This window comes from Artibeus jamaicensis, unplaced genomic scaffold (genome assembly GCF_021234435.1).
Source record: "Artibeus jamaicensis isolate MK-2021 breed Jamaican fruit bat unplaced genomic scaffold, CSHL_Jam_final contig_797, whole genome shotgun sequence".
Taxonomy (NCBI): Eukaryota; Metazoa; Chordata; class Mammalia; order Chiroptera; family Phyllostomidae; genus Artibeus; species Artibeus jamaicensis.
This window is the reverse complement of record NW_026521977.1, coordinates 7,030,076-7,057,752: the sequence shown is the minus strand read 5'-3', so window position 1 is coordinate 7,057,752 and position 27,677 is coordinate 7,030,076. Positions and strand designations below refer to the sequence as shown.

The 27,677-nt window shown below is 38.0% G+C and overlaps 1 protein-coding gene across 20 annotated transcripts in view; it reads left to right on the top strand.

Annotated features, from left to right (window-relative positions):
* SOX6 (SRY-box transcription factor 6) overlaps positions 1-27,677 on the top strand; it is a 625,241-nt gene that overhangs the window by 411,188 nt on the left and 186,376 nt on the right. For all 20 annotated transcript variants that reach the window (XR_008392936.1, XM_037150551.2, XM_053672994.1 and 17 more), the window contains 2 exons: positions 5,858-6,030; positions 9,072-9,140. Coding sequence is in view for 19 of the 20 variants with exons in the window: in XM_037150551.2 (XP_037006446.1) it covers positions 5,858-6,030; positions 9,072-9,140 (242 nt within the window). In the remaining variant the exon portion in view is untranslated. The remainder of the gene's footprint in view (positions 1-5,857; positions 6,031-9,071; positions 9,141-27,677) is intronic.

Here is a 27,677-nt window from a genome sequence, read left to right as displayed (position 1 = left end):
GTAGATAATGCCTTTTTTTTTGATAATGTCATTTGTTGATATTAGTCTTATTTGGCTTGGTAAACATTGTGTTTTAACACCATTGCCCTGTATCTTATAAAAATGGAGAGGTAAAAATTACGCTGAGAAATTTACAAAATCTAATTTAGCTGTCCCTGTGCACACCTTCTCTCCTTCCCTCTCCCTCCTCTTGTCTCTCAACCAGCCTCCCTCCCTCACTCTTTCTCTCTCCCAGTCTTTGCGCTGCTGTGCTTATTTCTGGGTTTTCTCACTAAAAAAAGTTAGCTGTCACCACATAGCAGTGATACACTTTCAGAAGACAGCTGTAAGAGTGACCCATTTGCATTTTTTATATTGTGGAAGTCCTAGGCATGAGAATATCGTATGAGAGGTGAGACAGATCTCTGTTTGGGAAAGTGCTCTGCAAAGTGACTGCCTCGTCCAGGTGCGGAGTCTTTAGTGACTTCCCGATGCCCGGCCTTCGTTCCAGCACCGCTGATTGTAATTATATGTATTTCATATGGGCAAAGTTCACTAGCAGATTTTGGTGCTAACATTTGTGATCGACTCTAAGCTTGATTTTTGTTTTAATTTTTTGTTTTATATCAAGAAGGATTTTTTTCCTAATTAACTTATTACTTTACTTAAATTCTCATCAATTTTGAATTATCTCTGTTGGCTTTGGGCCTACAGAGACAGGTAGTTATAGTTTGAAGAGTTAAAAATAGTCTATTTTTAGCTAATTATTTCAAGTTCTTCAGATTATAACCAAGAAGGGCTAGAAGGCTGCTTTTAAAACCATTCTAGTGAAAGATGGTATTTGGAAACTTTAGAGGAAGAAAATTGCTGCCATATTTACATTTTGAAAAGTGTTTCCTTATTTACACACTATTGACTTCCTATTGAGACTCAAAATTTTAAGTACAACTGGTAAAGAATTCAATGGATCAAACTCAGTAAATCTGAAGTCACTGGAATAAAGGCCCCTAAGAAAAAAAAATGTGTCAATTTTAAAGGTCTTTCCTAACTGAAGACCATTTTGTGATAGAGCCAAAGGTTAATAAAATCAGTAGTGAATGTAGCAATTTTACAGATAAGCTATTCACAACAAGTGTAGTTACTTGAATAAAAAGCTAATTCAGTTCTAAAATGCCACATGCAGTAGCAGTGAATAGCTGCTTTTAGGTGCTTTCTGGAGGAGGATAAAATACAGAATCACGGCCCTCTTCTCTCCCAGCGTCCCTGGCTGCCTGTAAATTGCTGTGAATGGGGCTGTGGGCTGACAGGCTCTATTAAGACAAACTGCCTTTCTCATCGGAGAGATAAAATAAATCAGGTGTTTAGTCAAATTAAAATACTTCAGCTGGAGCAGGCCCTGGGGAGCCCTGATCCACCTGACTAATCTGAGAGAAACTCAAGACAGATGTGGTTTGGGGATAAAGACGACCCCATGGAAAAAAAAATAAAAAACTGCTGCACTGTCTTTGGAGTTGGAGAACAGATACAGTTTAGAGCGGGAAGTGTCAGGCGCACACTGTGTGTGATATTGGGTAGAAGCAGGCACGCTGACCTGCAGAGAAGCTGTGTGCAGAAGCTTTTCTTTCTGGTTCCCGCTTTGCGGTTTATGAAACTACCTCTGTTTTTGTGTGGGAGGGACACATTTCTGGCAATGCTTTTTAGAGAACTGTTTTAAGATCGCCTGAAGGATGTGAACCAGATGATGTCAGGCAGCTACTGATGACCTCTGCTGGCCTGGGCAGAATCTCGGTATCTGATCTGCCTTTTTTCCAAGTTGGTTGTATCAAACCTCAAAACATTTAAGACAAGATTTTCTACACAGAGTTAAGCTACCCTCAGAAGAGCATTTTATGTGGTCCTTTGTCTTCCTGGACGTAGGCTGACAGCATTCAGGTTGCCTCACTATGTCCCATAAATTGTCTTCTTCATCAACAACTCTGGCAGTTACAGTTCCTTTGCCATGGCAAAGCTGCATGTTCAATTAAACTCATATTTTTTGAGAGAACTTTTCTTTTCAGGGTGGTTGGTCAGTGTGATTCAGACTTGATGTTATTTTTATTACAGCAGCATAAACATTTGCTGTTAATTAAAACAGAAAACCAAGCACCACAGAGTTTGAACCAGTACATGTGATCAAATACAACAGGTACAGAACAGAAAAATGACCACACACACACAAATTAGCCTACACATTTAAAGAATTTAAGCTATTGTATGGTGTAAGTTGATTTTTCTTTAATTTGACCCCCAAGGGATTAATAGCTATCTATCTATCTCTATCTATCTATCTATCTATCTATCTATCTATCTATCTATCTATCTATCTATCTATCATCTATCATTACACACACATGTATAATTTCCCATTCAGTGGTAATATTAGATTTGTTACATTACTACATTTTATTCCCACTGAATTTGTTATTCCACTTATATCTATTCAAAATGTGTATGTGCTTCTCAAATTTAAGGAAAAGATAGTGACGCACTAATATGAGTACCTAAATCCTATGAAAGATATTGATACCTGGCTTGTTTTTTATGAAACACATATTTTTAAGTTCAATGAAAAACGTACTTAGATGTCACTGAATTTTTATAATTAAACAATTTGAATCTTTTTTGTAAAAATGATTAAATAAATTTTGTAAATTTAGATATACTTATACATGTCCATTAGCATTGGAAGTGCCAGTGCATTTACAGACCCACTGGCTTCACTTTGAACAGAAGGGGCTGAGAAGTCACTCACGGGTCATCCTCAGCTTCTCTTCTTCCTGTGCGGAGGTGGAAGAGGGAAGCATTGATGATTATTGAAAAGACATTATTAAATCTAGGAGAAGTGAAAATTTTCCAGTCTCTGTATTGACCTTTGACCCAAATTTCCTACGAATGCCCCTCCTCATTAATAAAGAACTATGCTTCGGTAACTTTCCCAGTATCTAATAAGATTTCTCTTAACTTACCTCAAATAGATAGGTATAACAAGAAAATTACACGTAGATTAGAATGTTGCAAAAAATGTGTAATAAAATGTGCATATTTCCAATTTATCTATTTTCATGGGTTTCCAAACTATTCTCCACACTGTAGCCAAAATGACCACATCGTCCTTGCTTAAAATACTTTAGTGATTTTGGGATATCCTTAGAATAAATAGGAAGTTGATTAGCATTGTCTACAATGAGCTGAAATGTGTGACCTTTTTCTACCTCTCTGGCCTCACCTGGTATTCCACTCCCCCTTATTTCCCTTGCTGAAGCCTCACTCCCTCCTTTCATCTTCTGGAACACACCGACACTCCCCCTCCCAACTCCAGAGGGCCTATGCCTACTTGTTCTCTCTTTCTGAAAGCTCCTTGACCACCCTGCAACTCCTCCTTAACTCTATTCATCTTCCTGTGAATTTCTCACTTTTTCAGCCATACCATCCCTCCACTTGGACATCCCAAACTTGGTTAAACCTACTCCCAGATATGTCTTGTGTGTACATCTTATTTGGTTGTAGTTGACATTCACATGTGTGATCACTCGATGAAGGGGTCCCCCACTTTGGACTACAAATTGCATGAGAGTAGGGAACTCAGCTTTTCCTTACCATGTTTTCAGCATCCTCAGTTCTTGATCTAGTACCTGGCATATAGGTGCCATTCAGGAAAAATGAATGAAATGAATAAATAAATTAATTTCATACTTGCTTTATCTTGTTTTATATCATGCTTGTTTTATTCCTATTATATTAACATACACATTAGCAGAGTTTGTGGTGCTTTTGAAGAAATTTATTGATCTCTGGAGGAGAACCTGCTTTTGTATTTTAATGTTTCTGGATCCAGAAGTTCTTTCCTTTACCAAGCTGAAATTCCTATTGGTGAAATAAAAGCTGATTTTTAAAAAAATATTTTATTTATTTATTTTCAGAGAGGGGAAGGGAAGGAGAGACAGAGAGAAATATCAATTTGTGGTTGCCTCTCCTGTGTCCCCCACTGGGAACTGGCCTGCAACCCAGGCATGTGCCCTGACTGGGAATCAAATCGCGATTCTTTGCTTCACAGGTCTGCACTCAATCCACTGGGCTACACCAGCCAGGGCAAAAGCTGATTTTTAAAAACCAATTTGAGTAGCTAGAAAGACAGCTCTTCACTATCCTTGATACAGTCTTTGTTCCCTTATCAGTGGAATGCATTTTCTAACATCATTTCTATTATCTTGTTTTTCTTGTAATTTTGATTTTAGGCCATCTTTCTATTCAGTGAATCTTTAAGGGATAAAGATGTTGACAGTTTGTTTGTTTGTTTATTTGTTTAGGATTTGGATTCACATTAAGAATCCTAAGGTAGCCCTGGCCAGGTGGCTGAGTTGGTTAGAGTGTTGTCCCATATAGCAAAAGGTTTTTGGTTCAATTCCTGGTCAGGGCACATAGCTAGGTTACAGGTTTGATTCCCAGTGGGGGTGTGTACATGAGGCAACCAACCAATGTTTCTCTCTCTCAAAAATCAATAAACATATCCTTGGGTGAGGATTAAAAAAAGAATCCTAAGGTGGTCCTCAATGTAGCTTCTCTGTGGACATCAGTCTTATTCTCTGGGAATCATATACTAGCAGGTGCTAGCCAGCATCTTCTGAAGGCTCCCTTTCTCCATGGGGCCACTCAGAAAATATGGCTACTCTTAATTAGAATAATTTTAGTTTCTCAGATACCCAGGCATTTTCTTAGCAGGAATGAGGGGGTTTCATAAGGAGATTGGTAGTCTCTACTGCCACACGCACAAAAATCGGCAATCTTTGTCCCCTTTGACAGCTGGTGGCATCTTTCTGAAAAGCTTTCAAATCATAGATCGTTTCTTCATAATGAAACCTGTGTGGCTCAAATACAGTGGGTTGAAATTCTTATCTTATGCTGCGGTAAAATGCTCTAATTTAGATTCACAAAAGGATTCTGTACCCTTTACTTAGGAGAGCTGTGCAATTTGCCCGTAGAAAGTCTGCTCAGCACCATTAGTGCATACCATAAGTGTTCACTGACATCATATTCATTAAACAGCACACCCTTATGCATAACCTTTTCAACCTTGAATGTGTTTTTTCTCTTTGAAGAATGACAAATGACAAAAGGGAGTGGGAGCCCCCCCAAGCAACATTGTTGCCTTTAAGGATGAACTTGAGAACTTCAGCCTGATCCCTTCACAGGGGGAAAAAAAGTCAGGTTCAATCCTTTCTTACCTGGGGCAAGGCAGTTGTTTCTTTGTCTGAGGCCAAGAGAGTGACCCCTGACTTCTGAGCTTCAGAGACAGACCTTTGCATAATAGAAACATTTTATGAGGGACATGACCAAAAAATTCCTTAAATAACATTTATTAAGCACCTACTATATCTTAAATCCTATGTCAGTCACTGAGGGCAGAGTGATTATAGGATACTAATACAACCCACAGTTTTTAATCCTTGTTACTAAGTATCATTTGTTTCCTAGCTTGATCTGATAGATTTGGGGGAGGAGGGGGGAGGAGTGTAGTGAAAGGGAGAGAATAGACTAAGTAATTCTGCTTTTTGTTTGTTTGTTTGTTTGATTTGGTTTTTAAGAGCAAGAGGGAAGAGTGACTGAGAATTCTATTGGCAACAGCACTTTTTCTTGGCAGGGGCAGTGACTGACCATAGCGTCCACTATATCCCTACTCTGTAGTGTTCCTACACGCACAATGACCTCCAGTTATTCTCCCATATCCTTAAGTGTCTTAGGGTAGTCCCTTTCTAATGCTGGTCCTGTCCTACCAGATGAAAGCCCCAGTTCATTCATACTTTTCTCAAACTTGTGAGATATCTTCTCGTTTCCATTTTAGGTACACCTGAGAGCCTGGCAGAAAAAGAACGACAGCTCTCTACCATGATTACCCAGCTGATCAGTTTACGGGAGCAGCTCCTGGCAGCGCACGACGAACAGAAAAAACTGGCAGCCTCACAAATTGAGAAACAACGGCAGCAAATGGACCTTGCTCGCCAACAGCAAGAACAGGTGAGCCCTGCAAAAGGAGCTGACAAACTGGAGAAGTGGAATGTGCCAAGCTCAGCGAGTAATCACGCTGATTGGTTTATTTGTCATAAGCGTTCTCCCAAAAAGAAGGAGGAGAAGAAGGAGAGAAACGAAGAAGCCTTTTGTGAAGCAGGGTCTTCAAGAATACCGAGGGGTCACAGACAGGACAAAGAAAGACATCCTAGCACCTGGGCATAACTGAAACGATAACGTTGTCCCAGAACATTTGGATCTAATTACTCAGGGATGCTTGTTCACACAGGCAGCTCATGTCTTCCCAATGTAGCTTCACCCTGAGGACGTCACTTCTCTCTGGGTCTTTACTCTTCTCATCCCAAAAAAGAGGGCTCTGATTTAGAAAAACTTTGAGGGTCTTTTAGCTCACAGATCCCATGACTTTTTTTCTAACTTTAAAGCTAAGGTGATCGCACATCTGTTTTCCAGAGTAAGTGTTCATAATCTCCCCTCCACTTGCAAAAGTTGTCCAGGTTTGGAAGCCAAATTATATGGTCACTCTATTTATAGCGTAGGCAAATCACTGAACACAAATTAGCACACGGCTCCAATAGGAATTTGACTTCACCGATTTAGAAGTGAGGAGGAAGAAAAAGTAGCAAAGTTTAAATGTATGTCTTTTAACACATAAATCACTCTCCCAAATGTTTTTCCTGCTCATAAGAGCGCATTTGTCTGAGAGCAGTGATCCTATAGAGGAGCCCCTGGTGCTGTAGATCAGACAGACCCAAATTAATGCACAGTTTTTAGGGATCCGACATTATTACTGGAATTATCTTTTCAGTTAAATGTATTTTATAGGGGTATATAGAGCAATATATGCTCTGTTGATTTTAATGAGTTGTGACGTCTGGTATTTTATATGCTTGAATATTTGCCCACATGTAGGAATATGGACTCAGCCCCTAATGGAAAATAACATAAAGGAACACTGTAAAAAATCAGAAGTTAGAATGTCATTTAGCCATCCAGAGATGACACAGTAATTAACTATTGACACTTGTGAATAAGCTAGCACAAATTAATCTTGACACATTTGCAGACGAGTGATATCTTACAGTGAACACTTTGTAATTATATTTCAAAATGAAAATTAAATGACACTTAAAACTAGGTTGTCATGCTCAATGAAGCGAGCATGTAGCTCAACCGATTGGCAAATAAAATTCAGAGTTTGAGCCACATGGTGCTTATGTACCATACTTCACTGTGTCAGAGCCATACGTCCAGGGTGGATGATAGTAATTGCACTGTGGTGTTCTGGATGCATTTCTCTGCAGCACTTTATCATTTAGGAGGGACCATCAATATTAGATGCCTAGTGGTGTTTCACTGGTTTGCTAAGAGGAAATAAATATTCAGAGGATCCAGCATCCAAGCCTAAAGTCACAGAGCGAGTTGTCCGTTTCTTTTTTTTAATTTAAATCATTTTTTAATTTTTCAATTACAGTTGACATACAATATTATATTAGTTTCAGGTGTACACCCCAGTGATTAGACATTGCATAACTTATAAGTGATCATCCTGATAAATCCTGTACCCATCTGACACCGTACATAGTTATTAGAATATTATTGACTATGTTCCCTATGCTGTACTTTTCTTCTACATGTTTATTCTGTAACTACCAGTTTGTACTTCTTAATCCCTTCACCTTTTCCACCCACCTCCCCAACGCACCTGTGTCCATTTCTAATTTGAATGATGCCAAGCAAAGTGGGCCTTTCCAACCTCATTAGGTACTGTTTCCATTTTGCTTATAGTGCTTTAGGGAGGAATGGTACCACTCCCCAAAACGTTTGGGACAGCTTTATCATCAGCAAAAACCTTATAGCAGTCGTTGGGAGCAGGCTGCTATTTCCTCATCTTCTGTGGAATGAAAAGGTGACGAGGGTGTTTCCCTCTGCTCCAGGCTAGAGCATCGGAAAGGTTCAAAGCACAGAGCTGGGGGCTGACCCACACTCATTCTCACGTCCAACATCGCTCACTCTAGAATATTGGCTTTTGGAAAAAGAAAAAAAAATAGGATCACCTCCTTCTCTCCGCCCCAGCCCCCCACCCCGTAACTCTTGCCTAGAGGGCACAACTGAATAAGCCTAAGTTTTCTCTGGCAACTTTTCTCTCTGGCTTCCTAGGTCAGAGTGTGTTCTCTTTAAGGGATATCGCCCTGGGCCTCAAGCTATAGCAGCTCAGCTTTTCAGGCAACAAGCAGCCTGACGCCTAACTCAGTTTCCCAGTAAGCACCCTTGCCCTAAAGAACGTGGGGAAGGTTCAGTTTTCCGTGGGACTAGCACGAAGTGGTTAATATTTCTTTTTATAGACCAGATGATATGTTAAGATGTTGAACTTGGTTATTAGATCAAGCAAGGGGAATATAACAGATTGCCCTCAGAAAGATAAATGGATAAATATTAAGTTTTGTTTTAAAAAGGCTTTGTACATCACTTCATTGGTGTGCCTTTGTAAATCAAAAAAGCAAATCATGATTTTTGATGTTTTGCTGTGTTTTCTTGGTATTCCCTTGATGATATTTGTCTTTTCAGTTCTGAAATTCTTTATATTAAAAAAGGTTTCACCAAAGTCAACCATATTCTAATGAATAGAAATTTCTTCCCTGTCTCTGCTTATAGATTTTACTTTTTTTTACATCCAATTAAGCTCTTTAGAAAAATGTAGCCAGAGTTTTTCAATCTTTATTCCCCAAGGTCAGATTTCAAAACTCCCATTCTGTCCAGATGATCAGTGAAGATGTAGGTGAGCTGCTCACGAGTGTGACACAAGGGGAAGTCTTCACCCACAGACAGAGAGTTGGGGGTGAGCAGAGAAATGGCACCTGTTCGGAACTGTTCCTTTTCTCCAATTTTCTGGTTCTGTCTCTCTCATTTTATAGGAACCTTTTCACATAGAAGTGCAGCAAAGCATTCTTGTAATACCAAGAGATGTGCCTGAGGTAATGGCAAAGGTGTAAGCATTTCATGTTAACTTAATGTAACTTTATTTCTGATAGATTGCAAGACAACAGCAGCAACTTCTGCAACAGCAGCACAAAATTAATCTCCTGCAGCAACAGATCCAGGTCAGTGTATTTTATTACTCTCGTCTGATTATACTCGGATACTTTCCTCCTTGAGAATGGAATTTAAAAGGCTGCAAATGCACCCCTCTCTTGTAAACAGCACCGATGTGGCTACTATTCAAGAATGCTGTATACAGTTGTGTAAGTGGGTGTAGGAAATACCGACTAAGCGGTGGTCTAAGCATCCTTTGTGATGTGATGCATAAGCCAAAAAAATTCTATCTTTTTTCTTTCTGCCATTTGCCTGACACTACCTCCTGGAAACCCAGTGGTTTCCCAGGTAGCAGACACATGCTATGTCGATCGCCCTAAACCAATTTCTGCTTTGTATTCTACCATCTAACGATATCATGGAGAGAAGCTGATGTTTATTTACTTGTTAGGACTGTCTGATTTGGCTAGCTGTGAGAACAATCTTATGGCCTGGGAAAATGTTGGTGATAATTAATTTGTTCTTTAACAGATATTAATTGCATTTCTGTTAGATGCTGAGATCAATGTAAAGATTAACAAATGATTGTCTGTCTTCAAGGAGCTTATAGTCCAGAAAGGAAGAATAACTTGTTTCTGAATAATTGTAATGCAATTTAGAAATTCTCTTTTTCAGTTGTGGCCAAGTAACACTGTATGAAGATCATAATGACAAAGGCCTGGGAAGGAATTTGACTTCTGTCATTCCTTTGTATACTTGGTGGTTAATTCAACTGACAGCTTTTTGAGATAGGTAAGGAGGTGGTCTCCATTTTTGAATAGCAACAGAGGCGTGGTTGTCTGGTGATTAATCCTCAGGAATACTGATGCCAGAGTTGTTATGTTTCTCTTGGCTGCTGTGGGTATTTTTTAACCACTGAGCTCTGTGATTCAGCCCAGTTGGGGCAGTATATTCTGAATTTTATTATTCCTTTCTTTGAGATTAATATTATAACTTTCTGTATTCTTACAAAATCATTCACATAATGTCACAGCTTACTCTGATCTCCTACCTTATTAATGAAAGCCAGTGATTTTAACTTAGATCCTTGCTTCATTTTGTTAATCATACTTAGTGTTCCAGGTAGTACTCACTGCATTTAAAATACCAGCTTAGTGCCTGAAGAAGTGCCTGTACCTAGGGATATCATCTTGAGGTTTTAACCAGTAGTTTGTTGTGCTGGTAGTGGTTTTAAAATTTGTTCTGATTCTGTATTCCATGTGGGAGTCTATATGTTTCAGAATAAAGAGTTCAAACGTAGAGGAAAGGGAGAGTCTCTGGTGTTTTGACAGCCAGCCTTGACAATTAATCTTGGAATAATTTCCCATTCTGCCATCTCTTTTATAACTCGTGCTGAGGTACGTAATTAAATAACAGTCCAGGTGTTCCCTTGCTCTGCCCTCGTTAGAATTTTCAGTGTGTCTCCTCTCACTGAGGTCAAGACCTTTGGCCTGTGGCTTCCTACCTTCTTCTGGAGCTCCCTCTCTACAAGGTCGGTAGGTGTTAAATACCCTGATCAGTTAGGTTTCTCTGTTTCTCATGTTTGTAAAGCACCAATGGAAGAAGTTCCCCAAGATGTTCTCATATCAGTTACTTATTATTAATATTTTTACTACCTCTTTTTTACTTTTCTATTTTGAATGTATTCACTTATTAGTTCAGTGTTGTTTGTATTAAGTGGCTGTCTTAATTGGTGTTTGCCTGTGGTACTGAGGCTTTCAGATGAATAGCAAACGATTCAAAGTATTTTTTGAAGTATTATTACTATTTATTGATTACATATGATTTTATAGTTACAGCTTAACTGCATGAAATAGATGTCTTTTTCAGGAAACTAGCACTTGATCTTAAAATATTCATCAGTATGTTCAATTTGAGGAGATAGAAAAATAGTTGTTCCAAGCTTTCTAATAGAAGTTTAATTGCTTTTAACATTTGTGGGTATTTCTCAATGTATAATTTTTTTTAAATGAAGCTAATCAACACTTGATCTCAGTAGTATAAATTATAAAAGCATAAAGCAATTCAGAGTGTCAGAGTTATATTCATTTTAGAAATATAGGATTCTTTGTAACCAGGATTCATATTGTAAAAATAAGAGGAAGCAATAACCTATATTTACATTTCCTTCTGTCCTGAGTTACTGTTTACTGCATATCTTCTCAGTATTTATCTTTTCAGTATGAGACCATTGAAAGAATTTTTTAAATGCTGAAGAACACTCACTCCTTACGCAACACATATTCTATCTCTAACACTTTATTTAATATCCAGACTTGTAGTTATTTTTTTGAAAGGGGAATGGGTTGACTATATTTTTAAACATAACTTTTGATAAGCCATAAACATGATACGTTTAGGAGAGAGATTATTTTGGGGCCAATTTTTAATATATTTTTTGAGCAAAACAGAATGAGATTTAGGAGATGCTTCTGACATTTTTCTATCATGAAAGAAACATTCTCCCTTTTAAAAACAAAACAGAGTGAAATAATAAATACAAAACCTAACTTCTCTTCTGAAAGCGAATAAATATGGAGACAATTCGAGCAAGCTTGACCATTTTTCTTTTCTTAAAATCCTGAGTCCTAGAACCCATAGGCACCACGGTTGGTGAGATGGGGCCTTGGCAACGGGCTGCGGACTGTGAGTGTCAGGCAGCTCCAACCAAGACTGCACTTTACATGGGATTCAGAAAGCCATCCTTGGAATAGTGCTCTTGTTCTGGAATTTGCAAGCTGTAATAGAAAGAAAGAAAAGGGTATCTAACCTCTTGCAACAACCACAAACACATCTGGGCCTATCGTAGTGGAAACAAATGGCAACCTGAATGGTTTGCACAAATTTAAAAGCAGGATTTTTCATTAGAAATAGGAAAAGGTATGATTAAGGTGCTATTATAATGCTATTTTAGTGGCTTATTTTATCTGTACTCATTGAAAATTTATATATGCAGTTAAAATATTATTTATATATATATTTCTTCCTTGAATATCATTTTTTAAAATATAATTTGCCTTGATAAAGCCCAACTAAGTTTTAAAAGACATATTTTAGAACCATGTAAGCCTTGTTTAAAAAGTAAGATGAATGATTTTGAGAATGAATATTTTAATATTTTTGAAGAGTCAATTTTTACCATTAAAAATCAGGTTAATAACTTTAAACAATTATTAAAATGCTTTAATGTTAACAGGCCTTTTAGGAGGCTGTTTGCTTAGTGCATTCAAATCCCTCTGTTTGTGCTTTGGGGAAAATGCTGATTCCTTTAATTTGTTACATATTAAGTAGTTCCCCTGATGTGGATGGAGCTCCCCCATCAAAAGTTAGACAATTTTGCTATTTCTAGGACAAAATTAACACCGTGTTTATCAACTCTATGGAAAGCAAAGCTAATAGATCATTGAATACAGGGTCGTGGAGTTGGGAATGTTGGGTCTCCTGCTCCAACTCGCGAGGACGGAGGACTGCTTCACTTGTCACCCTCCTTCTTCAACTCAGTCTCTTCCAACCTCGAAGAGTTTTATTCAGGAGTTACATTGATTAGAAAACAAAATTTCCAGGCTGGGTGGGGGAGAGCAGTGGGGGAAAAATTGGGACAACTGTAATAGAACAACAATAGAAAAAAGTTTAAATAAAAGGAAACAAAATTTTCTTTTAATCCATAGGATGTATCAAACCATATTTACAGTATTTAAATCAACTATTGCCTATACATGGTGGGCAAAAGTAGGTTTACAGTTATAATACAAATAAATAATAGGATAATTAATAAATAATAATACAAGAATAAACTGTGTTTTGTGTACTTACAACTATAAACCTACTTTGCCCACCCCTGTAAGTCTAGTCTAAGCAAAAAAGGACATACTTTATAAATCCTGATTTTTGATCCACCCATGTATTTATTCATTTACTGTCATTTGACTCTGTCATAGTTTTTGAATCCAGAGGAGATACTCTTCATGGACACAACACACCACATTCTTTGGTTTTGATAGTATTTCAATGGGAACACATTTAATGAGGATATTTTGCTGCTAGAACTTAATCTTTGCAAGAGAATTCAGCTCATTAAAATATCTTTGTGAAAAACCTACTTCTCCAGGCATGAATAGTGTTACCCAATTATTTATGTCCATTCAGACCCCAATTTTAATGGTATTCAAGTGGCTTGTATTGTGTGCTGTACAGAAAGTGTCCTCTCCTTATATCACTGACTGAACAACAATTGTCTCTTAAGAATGGACTGGCTGGTTGAGATGTTATTTGGGCATTTGGCTTCCTGGGCCAGGGCCAATGATTTAGTTGACTCATACATCTACCTTCTAGAGTACAACTGTGAAACTTGAAATTCTTAGCAATTTTTATGGTTAAAATACAGTATCAATTGCCCTCCCCTCATCTTTCAATACATTCATTAACTGGTGGACTCAATCTGTGAGAGGCCTGAGTAAGGGCCATTGCTGCTGCTTTGCGGTGTTCTTGGTCTTACACAAAAAACTCACTCTTTTAAATTCTGTGGTACATGCTGCTTGTTTACAAAGCCAAGTGTTGGTCTCTTCACTGATGCTTCTCTCTTGTTAAGGGTATATGAGTATTTTTTCATACACAGTGTTTTCTATTTTGGTTATAACATGTTCCTGTGTGCTGTTTGTATATTTTGTCTCTGTGTGTTTGTCACATGGTAGAACACCATTAAATGTGGTGTCTTCTTTCTTCCTGTCTATTAACCAGAAGAGACATTAATATTATAAGCAAGGAGGTGATTGTTCTTAAATGACTAAATAGAATAACTTGAGATGTACTCTCACCTTTTTAGGAGGTAAACCTTGCCTTTTGTTTCCTTCAATATGATTAACTACAGGCATTTCAGGTATCTGCTGAGCAGAATAAGGGCTACCATTTATGTGCAGGAGTTGTCTAAAGATCAGGAATAATTACTTTGTACATTAGCCTTCATGGCCTGCATGACCTGGTTAATTAATTTTTTGCTAGGATAATAATAATAGATATATATTTGAAGATATGCTTCATCATTAAGTATCTAATTGACCTCTAATTTTAAGGGCTGGACTTTGCCTTTATTGTTGGTGGGAGATGGCTGAAGCAGCCAAGAGAAAAACTGAGAAAAGGCAGGAGCCCCCCCATCTCACATAGTCCCTCTGTCTTATGCTGCATCTCTTTGTTAATTGTATTTAGCATTGATAAACAAAAAGCAATTACAGTGCTCCTGTTTTGGCTCTAGTGAATAGTCCTTTTTTGTGTGTTATTGATCAGGTAACAGATCTCCTTCCAACAGCCTCTGAAAAGACCAAATAAACCCATTGGAAGTAATTTGATACTTCTGTTGGCACCATACATGTATGTGATACTCTCTTGCAATGAAATGCGGGTTATAAACAAAGCTTAGAAGTTTAGGATTAGCCCCCAGCTTCAGCAAGCCCTTAAAATATTTTGTAATTCTATCTTCAATCATGAATTAGCCAGGAAAAACAGACCCTCTCTCCTCTGTTTTTCTGCTGTATGCTGTTTTTAATTGCCCACAGGGAGGCTGTTGTGATGTTCTTTGGAAGTTAAAAACCAAGATAAAAATGCAAATCTAATTATTTCTTTTATGTAATCTAATTAACTTTTTAAGTAATGATAGATGCTCCATAGCTTGCTTCAAACATTTTAATAGTGAAATTTCTGAATTATAAAGCATAGGTAAAGCTGCTGTATACTTCATGACTAGCAATGGCCTTCAGAGCTAAAAACAAAAATTATTATTGTGGATTCGAAACTTTACTTTAGCTAATCATGCTAGACTCTTCATTAAAGTTGGAGTGGACCTAGAAATAAGGAGAGGTGATACCTGACCAGATCCTCGGAGCTACTGCATGGAATTATCAATCAGCTTGCTACTGTTTTCTAAATGTGGCTTTATGGCAAAGATCTTATTCAGCAGACCAGAAGTTGATGTGAATTTCAATGCTTTTCAAGCACTGTCCTTCAGATCCCCAGGCCCCTCTAGCTGGCCCTCCCTCCTCTCTCTTATCTACTCGTGCTTATCTCTCAGATCCCACCCCCCAGCTCTCTCTCAAACTAGTGGTACTGAAAATTCAGGGGGAACCAAAGTCTTTGCTGCTTTTCCTGTTTAATGAAAGAGGGAGAGTGCCTTCCCTCTTCAGAGGCCGGAGGGGACGGTGCAGAGTGGGCAGATGACCCAGGTGGTGCCTGAATGTGGCATCACACAACAATGAATCACTCCCCATGGAAAAGGTATCTCTTTTCTATTTTTTTCTTGACCTCTCCGATTATAGTGAGTGCTCAGTTTAGCATTAGTCCTTAGTACCTTTCTAGGATGTGCTAGTCTTTCTTCGTAGGCTAGAGAGACTGAGGGAGAGATGGTCTTACTCTTAGGGCCTTTGGAAGCAGTAGTGCTTAACTAGAATTTAAATAAAATAAAACTTATTTTCATGGTTATCTGGTTATCTTCTATTTGCAACAAGTGACTTTGGTTTTCTGTTTGAAGTAGTGATGTAAAGTTCCTTTTGAAATAAATGTAATTAAGCAAAAAAAAAAGTCAATTTAAATAACAACCTTAAACTAATGGTAATTGGGTACTTGAATATGGCCAAAGTTATGAAGATAGTTCTTTAATAATGGAATTTTGGGAAACTCTTGCAAGAGCGCCACACTAAGGTATTACATGTCCCCCTCCACCATGCTTCCTCTTTCACAGAATGTCAAACTTGGAAACCCAGGTCCCCATGGTTCTCACTCACGCAGCCTTCCTGTTGGATAACAATGCAGTGAGTTTATCGTTAAGTCAGATGTAAAAATAACCCTGAGACTGTTTGTTTCTACCTTCTTTGGAATTAAAATGCCCTTCCTTTTTATGAAGTAAAGGTGATGATAAATGGTCTGTGCTTTGTTTCTTTTTGCTTTCCAGTAATTTTATTTGGTAAAATAGAACATTTCCAAAATACATGTCAGTCCCCATTTTTGTGTTTCTTTGCAATTTCTTTGAAACTCTGCCTCGAGTCCAAACCCTTTACTTTGCACAGGGAAACAGGCGCAGAGCACAGACGCGTGCAAGCTTCAACAGCTGGACGCTGTCAGAGTCCGGAATGGAGCCCGGCTTTCTCGACTCCTAGTCTAGTGCTGTTTTCAGCCTTCCAGGTGGTGCCTCGACTTGCCCTTTGTGACTTGAATAAACCTTAGTGCGCTTTAGTGTCCCAGTTTGCAAAATGTGGATAATAGTACCTAACATCTAAAATGTCATTACATTCCCTTTATCTCTAAGTGGGAAAAAATGGAAGATTTGTTATTACAATCAGTTGATATCCAAAAACGATTGCAACTGTGGGTGGGTACATACCCATGAGGAAAAAGATAAAAAGGACATAATTGGAATCTTTTTGTAGGGTAGTGTGAAATGTATTCATGGCTGAGTGACTTTTTGGGTATTTATATATAAACTCCTTAGGTAGTTAATTATATTACGTTCTGGGGACTGTAAAGTGATATGAGGGTCGTATTGAGATATTGAAGGTCAGTCACCTTTACCGTTAATATCCCCCCCCACAGCTACCTTCTCCAGCTGACATAGTGACAGCACTTGATTCCAGTGGTTCTCAATCTTGGCTGCACCTTGTAATCACTTGGAAGCCTTTTTAAAATACTGATGCCTGAGTCTCATTCCAGAGATTCTGATTTAATTGGTCTGGGTAGAGTCCCAGATGGTGACCATTAAAAGCTCTCCAGATGATTCCAGAGGGCAATCAGGATTGAGAAATGCTGCTTTATACAGTGTAATGCAGATTAAATGATTAAATGTGAACCCCAAATTGTTTGGACTATCTATCATTCTATTTACCTGCCTACCTACCCTTATGTAGAGTGAAATTTGGATAATAACTTAAGCAAATAATCCTTGAGCAGTTGAAATATACTTTTGACTTTGGTCACAGCTATTTTACTTAATAGCTAGAAAGCATATCAGGGATTATGGTTCAAACAATTTTAATAAATTTAGTTAGTTCTAATAACTTGATTTTTATTTACATGTGGCAAGATATGAATTTGTTGGTATGAGATTTGTGCCCTGGAGATATATTTAAAATAAAAATGCAACATAATTTTTCATAATAAGACAATTTTTTTTTAGAAAATAAATTCTCAGGTGCTCTTTGACTTCTATTATCTAAATGGAATAAATTTTAACCCAGAAATCAACCTGTTTTTTATTGTTTAAAAAATATTCTCTATGTAATTGACTATAACTTGACATATGTGAGAATGTATGAATGTAAATGTACTTTTAAACTATATTTGTGCATATAAGTAGAAGGTATACATGCTAAGATACGTTGCTTCAGAGTGTATGTCATCAAAAGTTTTTGGAGGACCAGAACAGGTATTGGAGACAAATAAATCAAGATTAAAATTTCAGTTTTACTACTTATTAGCTCTGTGATTATTTTGCTATTTCCTAGCTGTGAGATAAGTTAATTAATGTCTCTGAGCCTGGATGTTATAATTCCTATAAGATGGATAATTTTGTTGATTAGGGATCATCGTAGAAAACCCCTAGTAAGTGTTCAATGCATAATAATCCATCACTATTGTTATTGTTGCTGTTCTTGTGTACTAGTTGTAGGAATAATTTCAGAGGCCCAAGAGAAACATACATGGACATATTTTGTGCCAGCCTCTGTAAGCATGTTTATATCTATATACACATGCATAATTGAAACTCACAAATTAGTGATGTGAATATAGGATAATCAATGTGGATACACTTTAATCAATTATTATCATCATGATAATCTAGAGGAAAAGAAAGAGCAACAATTTTCTCTGGCTGCCATATGAGAGGTATTTCAGTCGTCAGTGAGAGGAAATGAAAGTAAGGTTTATCAGGCACTCAGAAATCGTTGGCCAGGAATGAGGCAGAGCTGCCTGGAGATTATTCTGGAAAATAGGGTCAAATTCTCACCTTTCACACTGAAATGCGCTTTTCTATTAGATCAGTAGTGCTTGTGAAGTTAGAGAGATAGTAAATGAACCTTTCCAGTTTATTTTATAGCCTTTTTTTAAAAACACACACACATACACAAATGAAGTTATGTGATGTAGCAGCATAAAATGCAAAAGTCCTTCTTGTTTAAAATAAAGTTGTTCATATAAATCTTATGTGCGCCATCTCCTGTAAGTCAAGCATTTGCCCAGCTTTTGTGAATTATGTCTATACTTAGAATTTAAGAAGTTAAACAGTATGCATACCAGACTTGAGAGATGGGAAATAAAAATTGATATACTGTGTGACACTTGATATAGCACAGGGCAATATTTTTTAGATTCTGAAGGGATGTACTGACATAACCATTTTTAATTCACATAAGGTAACCCCCACTCAAAGTTATTAATGTTTAGAGTCAGATATTTTTACTTGTTCCAAATAAAAGAAAATAAATGATGCAAAAGGTGTAATGTCTCACTGGGAGACACTGAATTCATTTTATCCACCACCCAATCCATTAAGAAAATGTTAAAGTTGTAACATTAAACAACAAAAGTTAAGGAACTCACAGGTCAGAATAGAGGGTAAAGTCCTTCTGGTCAGGTCATAGCCATGCCTTTTATTAAACATACACTCTGGTGACAGATTTTCCTCTTAAAACATATACAGATGAATTTGCTATGATGGCTGGGATTAGTGCAGGTGGAAAGGGCTCTCAGCTAGGCCGACTTGCCTGTGCTTGAACATGTTGACAAGGTGGATAAACTATTCTAAAGAACTCTCACAGGCCAGGCATACTTTGCACTGTAATAGCATCATTCATTTCCCAGCCACACAAAAGTGGGCTCCTCCTTCTACATTTGTTAGTTGTATTCTTTGTAGGAAAATGGGGGAGGGGGGAAAGACCAAGAAACTGATTTGGGCTTCAATTAATTGTCTGATAAATTTGTCCCTTTTCAAAAATCATGATGATGTCAGGAACCAGCTACCTAAACAGAAAAGCATTCCTTTAGTACTGCTATTTGATAAAAGATGAAGTAAGTACTAGTTTGGTGTTTTTTAAGCTGGATGAGGCAGAAGTCATTTGGTGATATACAGAGAGTTAGTTAAGTACTGGGCACTTGATTGTAATTGAATGGTGTCTGAGGAGGCAGTCAGGGACCTGAAACTTTAAGGAGAGGAAGGATCTCCAGCTGTTGGTTCAGGTATTTGTTTGTCCTGAAGGACCTTTTTTCATTCTGTGGCTGGCTATCAGCTCCTCCTTCCTCTTCACGTGCATTTAACTGAGAATCGTGAATTAATCTGGAAGTTAATCAGTTTAGTAGATGAAGGCTTGGGGGGAGGTTTGACAGAATCAGCGATGGGGAGGAAGAAAGTCCATATGCATAGGAAGCTATCACCTTGCTTAGTGATAAGTAATTGAGGTTTGAGAAAATAAAAACTACTTCCAAGATTTTTCTCTCTATCCTACTCTTTGTAATTCTTTGTGATGCTTGTGCAGACTCAGGTTTCTAGATTTTATGTTTGACGGCTAGATAGAGTGGAGACACCCTTAGATGACTCGAATTCTTTGTATGTGGAAAAGCCCAGAGGAATAGGTAAACGCTAGATACTAGTGTTCATTACTGGGTTTAATCTTAGAAGATGAGGTAGACCGTAGTGAAAGAGCGAACATATAGTCTACTACTGGAAGAATTATAGCTCTTGTCTGGGATATTTATAATGCAAGGGTGGAAATCAGGGCAAAGAAAAACAAAGTTGGTCTCTTGAAGTTGGCCTCCACACAGCATCTGTTTTTCTGTTAAGATTGTTAGATTTTGTTCTGTTGTAGATTGTTAGATACATTAGTCTTTGACAGGGTGCTTTCGTGGACTCCATTTTAGGGTGACAGTACATCCTTGGAATTCTTAGAGATCTGTCGTGGAAGGGAAGTTGGCCACTGGCAGTCCAGAAGAAGAGGTCACCCGAACACCATGTTTGGGACCTTGGCCCCATTCCATACAGTGCCCTTTCTTCCCAATGAGACCAGGCTGACTGCAGAGACTTGGATTTGTGATATACTTTCCACGTCACGTGGTTAAGAGTACAATGTTTAAGGCAAATATCTTTGTGTAGTAGAAATATAGTTAAAATATTTTTCTCGTTTTAGTTTACTTGAAAATTTTTTCTATCAGAAAAATTATTAAATTTATGACAGCTTACTTATATAATGAGCTTACTTATATATTCATTTTAATAATTATAGACTGTTAAATTATATTTAATGATTTGTGGTAATGTTTACAATATAACATTAGGTGAGAATAAACCCTAGAACACAGTAATGTAAATACAATATAATCTCATCTACATAAAAATAGGCATTTAGGCATTTACAAAAAGACTGGAAGTAAATGCATTATTTTATAATTAATGTTACTACTATTATTATTATTTGACTTTTAAAAATTCAGGTAACAGAAGAGCAGGGATCTATCCTTTTATTGTATGATCACTTCTGGGATAGATTGTGATTACCAGTAGATCATCAACTCTTGAACTTGACTGTCATATCTGATTTCTGGTTGATTAAACAGAGCTTCCAGTTAATCAAAAACAACAAGGTCTCCAGATAGCTGGAAAAAATATGCAGCTATAGATCTTTCCAGTGCTTTTAGGCTGTTTACTGATACCTATGCCTGCTCCATTTCTTACTCATTTTCCTACTTTTGTCTAGGACACTGAATGAATTCCATAGACTTGTATGATCCCTTTGGTTCAGGGAAGCCATGATTTCAAACCCAGGAAAAGACAAGATATGGACATGATCAGTTCTTGATCTACTCTCTGTAGAACTTGTTCTCCCTTCTATTAAAGGTCTGCAGTTCCAACTGGGAGACAAAATAATATTACAGAAATGTAGCGTGGAAGAACGAACCCTAGACTGGGGTTCAGGATGTGTGTGCCTCACCTTTGTTCTGCTAGTAACTTACATGATTTCTGGCAAATTATTCTTCTGCACTATTTCTCAATTTTTCATACATTTAGAACAAGGACCATTGTACAAATTTATTGCTGAAATTCCTTGTGCTTCTGATCTCCTGTGATTCCAGATGATGGGAATTAACTGGTCCTCAGAAAACGGAGGGCAGTAGGTAGTCTAGCCTACAGAGCTTTCAGGCAGGTGTCATGTTGGCCACAGCATAAGCCACGTCCACTTAGCAATGTTTGTGTTTTAAACCGTTGAAAGGTTTTGAATTATGAGGTCAAAATCATGTTTTCTTTGTGGGGTATTGTGATGGCTTATAATGCCTGCCACATGAAATGATAGCTATGGGGGCTTTTTAGAAAAACACATTTAGGAAGAGGGCCCTGTAAATGCCTGCTTTCAGGCCACACCTCACACATTTCTGCAGCCAACGACAAACTCTGGCATTGGGGCTGTATAATGGAAAGGGTGACACAAACTTAATTTTAGTGTTGCAAGTGAAATATTATAATTTGGGGGGAAAATCCTTATAACTTCGCAAAGTATTAATTGCAGGAAATGACAGCATATCCTAGTGAAGTATTATGTCAGCGGCATACATAGCATGTAACACCTTTTCCTAGCCTCTCTTGTTTTCACCCCGAGTGCTGCGTTTTCACTTGAAAAGGGATGTGTTCAGCGGTAGAACTTCGTCTGACTGTGGGGCTGGTGCTGAGTGGGGTTCAGACTGTCTGAAAACAATGAAGCTGTGAAGGGGCGACTCCTTGGCTCTGCATCCTAGAAGTGGGTTGACTGCGGAAAGCATCACGTCGATGTGACTATCCTGTTAGCCTTCGCCTCATTTCCAGCTTGTTAGGTTTCATCTTCTCGTCCTAATAAATTTCCCCACTACAGTTTATTTATTGGGTTGCAAGATAAAAAACGAGAAAATTTCATTTCTGATGTGTGGTAGAGTTTAATATGGTTTTCCGATTTCCTCCCATTTTGTTTGAAGTAAATAGGGTAATTACTCACTAAAATTCTAATATCTTTCAGGGCTTTAGGGATGAATCTAAAACAGAACTATATAATGTTTTATTTAAGCAAATTCATGGTCTTATTAGGCAGTTCACCTTAATGTCATTTTTCATAAATAAACTTTGTTTAATTTTTTCAGAGGTTATTTAATTAATTTTGTTGTACTACCACAGTCTGACATCTGCATCTGCTAAGGCCTGCTGGATGTGATTTGTGGTTTAAAAATAAAAATAAGTTATTATTTGAAAAACGATAAATCATTCAGAAATGATACATAAAAATGAATGTAAAGAGTCTGATGAAATTCTCTTTCTTTTTGTTTCTTTTATACTAAGGCACACGTACAGTTATCTGTGTTTGCACAGAGTATGTGTGCTGGTAGCATGTCTGATTAATATCCAAGTGGACATGAGCGAACCCTGTTCTGCAGAGACTGCTGCCGCGCTGGCTTTGTGAACTGTTTATGGTCTCCATTAATTGCAGGGCTTTACCATATAACCATTGTGTAGATCTGGTTTTACTTATCAAGCCCAGATCTGCTTTTTCTCCCCCTGCTGAGTAAGGTGAAGTACCTTGTGCTAGCAGCTTCTTGTTATTTGGGGGGTTCAAGGCATCTTGGGGATTGATGCTGGCAGCCCTGGAACTCCCAGTGTTTCTGTGCAAAGATCAGCATTGCTAGAGTATGTCTTCAGTAAGTTTACTCTACGTACAACACAGGTTACACAAGTATTTCACTTTTGAATCAAGTATTCATTTTAATAGTTATGGACAGATACTCATTTCCCCACAGCCCTTCTGACCCCCTCTACTTTGGATAAGTGTAGGCCTAAACTGGAAGGCTTTCAAAGTCTGGTTGTCAGGTCTCCAGCCTGGCCCTCGCATTCTCTCCCGGGGGAGGAGTAGGTGTGGGAATGAGGTAGGGGACAATATGGAGGAGATCTCTACAGAAAAGGCCACGTTGTCTTTTCTCCTTAAGAAGGCTCACAGAACATCATGTTTTCTTTGGAAATGAGAATGCATGAAGGGGTATTTTGGTTGAGTCTATAAGAAGGCCATTTCACTTTCCTAGAAAAAGAGCTGGCTGTTAAGTAGGAGTTTTAATCTCCACCCTGAAAGAACGTGTTGGCTGTGTATTCCAAAGGAGAAAAATGTATTGAATTTAAATGGGATAGCAAGTCCATCCCATTCTGGTACTTAGTTGTCTTTTGGTTTTGTTCCCTGAGCCCCCCTGCAGCTAGCTTCTGAATCTAGGTTTAAAGGCAGCTGGGAGACGCACTGGTAATTCACAAAATGGGGGTTCTACTTATTAACCATAGAATGTAGGAAAGAGATCTGGGGAGCAATCTTAGGAGCTATTGCCTCTTCGTTTATGCTAACAGTGTTTGGGAACATTCTCATTACCTTTTTGACTAAATAGGTCTTATTGCATTCTGAAAAGAATAAACAATAGGAAGGTTTTTTTAAAAATTTAATTAACTAGCTGTGAAGTTGTATAAAAAAGAGAAAACACTTTGAAAAATGGTCAGAGCTCTGGTGTATTAAGCACAGCAGATGAAATGATTTATTGGGCTTTATACACATTCTGTAAAGGGTAAGCATTGCTAACAGAATGAGTGGCAGCCTCTGGGAGCTGAACAGGCCCCAGGGACTAGTCTTTGTTCCTCTGGTCTTGACAGGCATGTGTCTCTGTTAAATGAGAGCTTAATTTCTCTCATATGTGAACAATTTCCAAGCCCAACAAAGGCAGCCAGGACTGGAGCTATTTAAAAGAACCAGCACAGGAGGAAGCATTCTTGAAGAAAGGGGATGCTAAAAGGCTAATTACTCACCATGGCTTAGCAACTATTTTATTTTTCCCTAAGCAAGGTTTATTAACATGGATCTGCCACTTTAAAAAAAAACATAAACACACATTAGAATTACAAGGTTATATTTTTATTCTTTGTGAAATAGCCATTTGCTGATCTCTGCTCATTGAAAAGAGGTGCCCCCAGCACCTCTTGGCATATCATGGAATATTAATTCACTGGTGGGGGAGGGGAGAGGCTAATATACTTTGGACCCTTCCTCTCTCAAGTGGAAGGAATTTAAACTATGTACTAGGCAGCACCCTTGACAACCCTTTCTTTAGACGGTAACTGCTTACAATGTCGAGGATCTTGACTTCAACATTTTCTGTGGGTGTTTCAAACTATGATTTGTTGAGTTTGCCTCAGTTTCTGGACGCTGCTACCTGGGGAAAATCCCACACTGTTGAATCAGCGTGTGTAAGAGGCGACAGGTGTATCTCCACTTACACTGTACATGTTCTCCTAAAGAGGTTTTGTAAACTGGATCATTTTTTTTCTTTTTGACTTGTACTATAACTCTCATTAGCCCTTTATCTTAATTTTTGGCTACTGATCTTTAAATTTCTGTACTCATCCTTTGAAGCCTGGTATGTCCTTTCTGTAAGGTGTTGACCTATAAATAAACACTTATATGTATTTATATGGCAACTATTATAAAGGCAAGAGTACTAAAATGTGAGCAGTAATCACCTTATTTATCTGTTTTGGATGTTTTTATAACAGGACACAGCAATTATTTAAGTTGTTAAAAAAGAATAATTTTAGAAATGAATGATGAACTTATAATTTCTAATGAAGACGCTAAGTTGAATTTTGAGACCCTGTAGTCAAATTGGCCTCTTGATTTTAGAACTAAAAATGGGACCTGGTTCTCTTGATGATCACTAATAATTTTCTGAATGACCTTTGGGAAATCACTTATATCTGAGACCTCAATTGCCTTTTCTGTAAATGAAGGATTTTTTCCAAACTCTAAATCTCCATGTTTTAAGACTAAGGTAAAAATGGATCTCTTAAATAAAATACAAGATGTGACTGCAGAGTGCCCACAATAAATTTATTTAACCCCCCCGAAAAAAACATTATTCTAAATCTAATTTAAGTTTTTTGATATAGAAAAATCAGGACATCCTCAATTAGGCCACCTTGACTGGCACAAAGCCAGGCATGCAATGTTATCATTTCATGGGAAGTGAGCCTACCACATATGACGGACGAGTGCTGTGCGCACAGTAGAGAAGGTATGGCAACTATGGATTTTACTCACAGTGATGGGCAGCCAGCAGATTCACTCTTCTGATTGTACATGTTTATCAAAACGGTCTTCATGAGAGGAATCAGATGATTTCCACTGACATGGCTGTTTCTACTAGTACAGAGACACCTCCTGGAAGTGTCTGAGCCCACTGTACGGCCACGATGACCTGACTCAGGAGAAGACAGGGGTGATATTTTACTCAGAATATGAAATGATGACTGTGCGACTTGGAGAAGAAAAAAGTAAAAGTCTTTTTCTCCCAGGTGCTTTTTCTCAACATCTTTGCTTGCTACCCAGAAGTACTGTGGTTTTCATAAGAAGCCATATTTCAGTAGAAGTAACACCTGCCAAACCACTTAAACTGATGACTAAGCCAACTTTGTTCCAGATTTGTAGTGCATTTGAATAAGAAAAATGGTAGGATCTCCAGAAATGACTCAAAGAAAGTTCTAGGACCCTTATTTCTGATATAAATTAAATAGATCAAGCTTGCTTTCCCCTTTTTATTTAGAATATTATCATTTCTTTATAAATTGCTTCTCCTTTAATATTTCCTGTTCTTACAAATGACATCATCACTACAAGTCATACTCAATGCCTGCTTTTCCTTCATGCACCATAGAACTGGAAATTCTAGTCCGAGTCACCTCCAAACGTTTTATATCTGCTGTTTTATTTTTGCTGTTACTGACATGATTTAAGTGATCACCTCATGCCCAGACTGTTGAAATACAGTCTGAAATTGTCTCTTCACCTGCAGTCTCTCTCTCCACTTCACGCCATACATTCATTACAAAATATTCTTCCTAAAGCACTCTTTTCATTGTGTTTCTCTTCTGCTCAGAAGTCTCTAATGATGTCTTGCTGCCTATTATTTTGATTTATTTAACAAATTTTCATTAAGCACTTGTGTTTCTGACAGTCTTCTAGACTTTGAGTAAGTATATGGCAATCTACAAGAATCTCTGCCTTGCTGAGCTTACATTCCAGTCGGGGTGGGGGGAACATAAATGAGAAAAGTAGAATTATAGTATGTTATAAGAATTGCTATGGAGGAAAAACAGAAAAGGGGGAAGAGAGTAGGAACGAGGCACTCCTGTTTTAAATAGTACATTTGTTAAGTCTATATGAAGAAGGTAATATATGAGCAAAGACCTGAAAGAATTTAGGAAGCAAGTCATATAGATAATCTGAAGTAAGACCCTTCCGGGTAAAGGGAACAGCAGATACAAAGACAGAGGCAGTGGGGAGCAATCTCTAAGGAACATTAGGGACAAGTATGGCCAGCAGTAGTGGGAGTGATTTTGGAGTGTGGGCAAAAGGGAGAAGAGTGGAATGTAAGAACAGAGATCTTTTACATCATTTAAGGACTTTGGCCTTTAAGTGGAATGGGAGGCCATTGAAAAGAATGTCGTGATCTGACGGGTTTTAACAGGATTGTTCAGCCTACTGTGCTGCAAATAGACTGAAGAGGACAAGAGCAGAAAGAAACTTGGGAAAGTAATAGAAGACTATTTAGACAAGAAGTGTTGGTAACTTGGACCAGGACAGTGGAAATAATAAACCATTATATTCTAGGTATATTGTGAAAGTAGAGCCAAAGAGATTTGGAGTGAAAGGGACATAGGCAAGTCAAGGGTGACTTCATGAATTTTGATCTAAGGAACTTTGAAAATGGGGTTGCCATTCACCTACCTTCTGCCAGTTACTCAGAAAATTAGAGGAAAAGGTATCAGCGGGGGTGGGGGTGAGGGACTGTGGTTGGGTGGGCTGTGGGGAAATAAGGGGGGGGAATTCAGTTTGGTGTAGAATGAAGTTGAAACACCTATTAGAGATTCAGGTGGAGACGTGGAGTAGGCGGTAGGACATAGAAGTCTGGACTTCTTAAGAGAGATAAGCACTAGAAACGTACATTTGGGAATGCAATGTGGATGGTTTTGTAAACTTCAAATTCTTAGCTGGAGTTTCACAGCCCTCCATTGCTATGGTTCCTACTCTAATTTCTAGCTTTACTTTTTCCCGAGCTAGTTAATCAAACTTGTTTATGTGTTATGTCCTGCACATGATTTGTATTTTTTCATTTCTAAATTATTTGTCATTAATTTTTTTACTTAGGAAAAAAAAGCATGGCAATTTTTTATATGCCCTTATAACCCTCACATTGACCTTTGCCTTTTAAAAGCCTAGAATTCAATTAAGGCCTAATTCCATGAAAACTTTACTGATCACCACCACCTCTACCCCTGCCCCAGCTAGTCATCCTTTTCTTTTCTGAGCCTACACAGCAATCTGCGCTTTTCTTGCAGCATAAGAAACCTCACGCACTGTGTTTTTGTTATTTGTGCATGTGTTATACCTCCTACAACATCACAGTGCCCTTGAAGACAGAGATCGTATTGTTTTTATATTTCCAACATGCCTAGCTTGGTGCCTGGTAGATAGGAAAGCTTCAGTGACTATTGT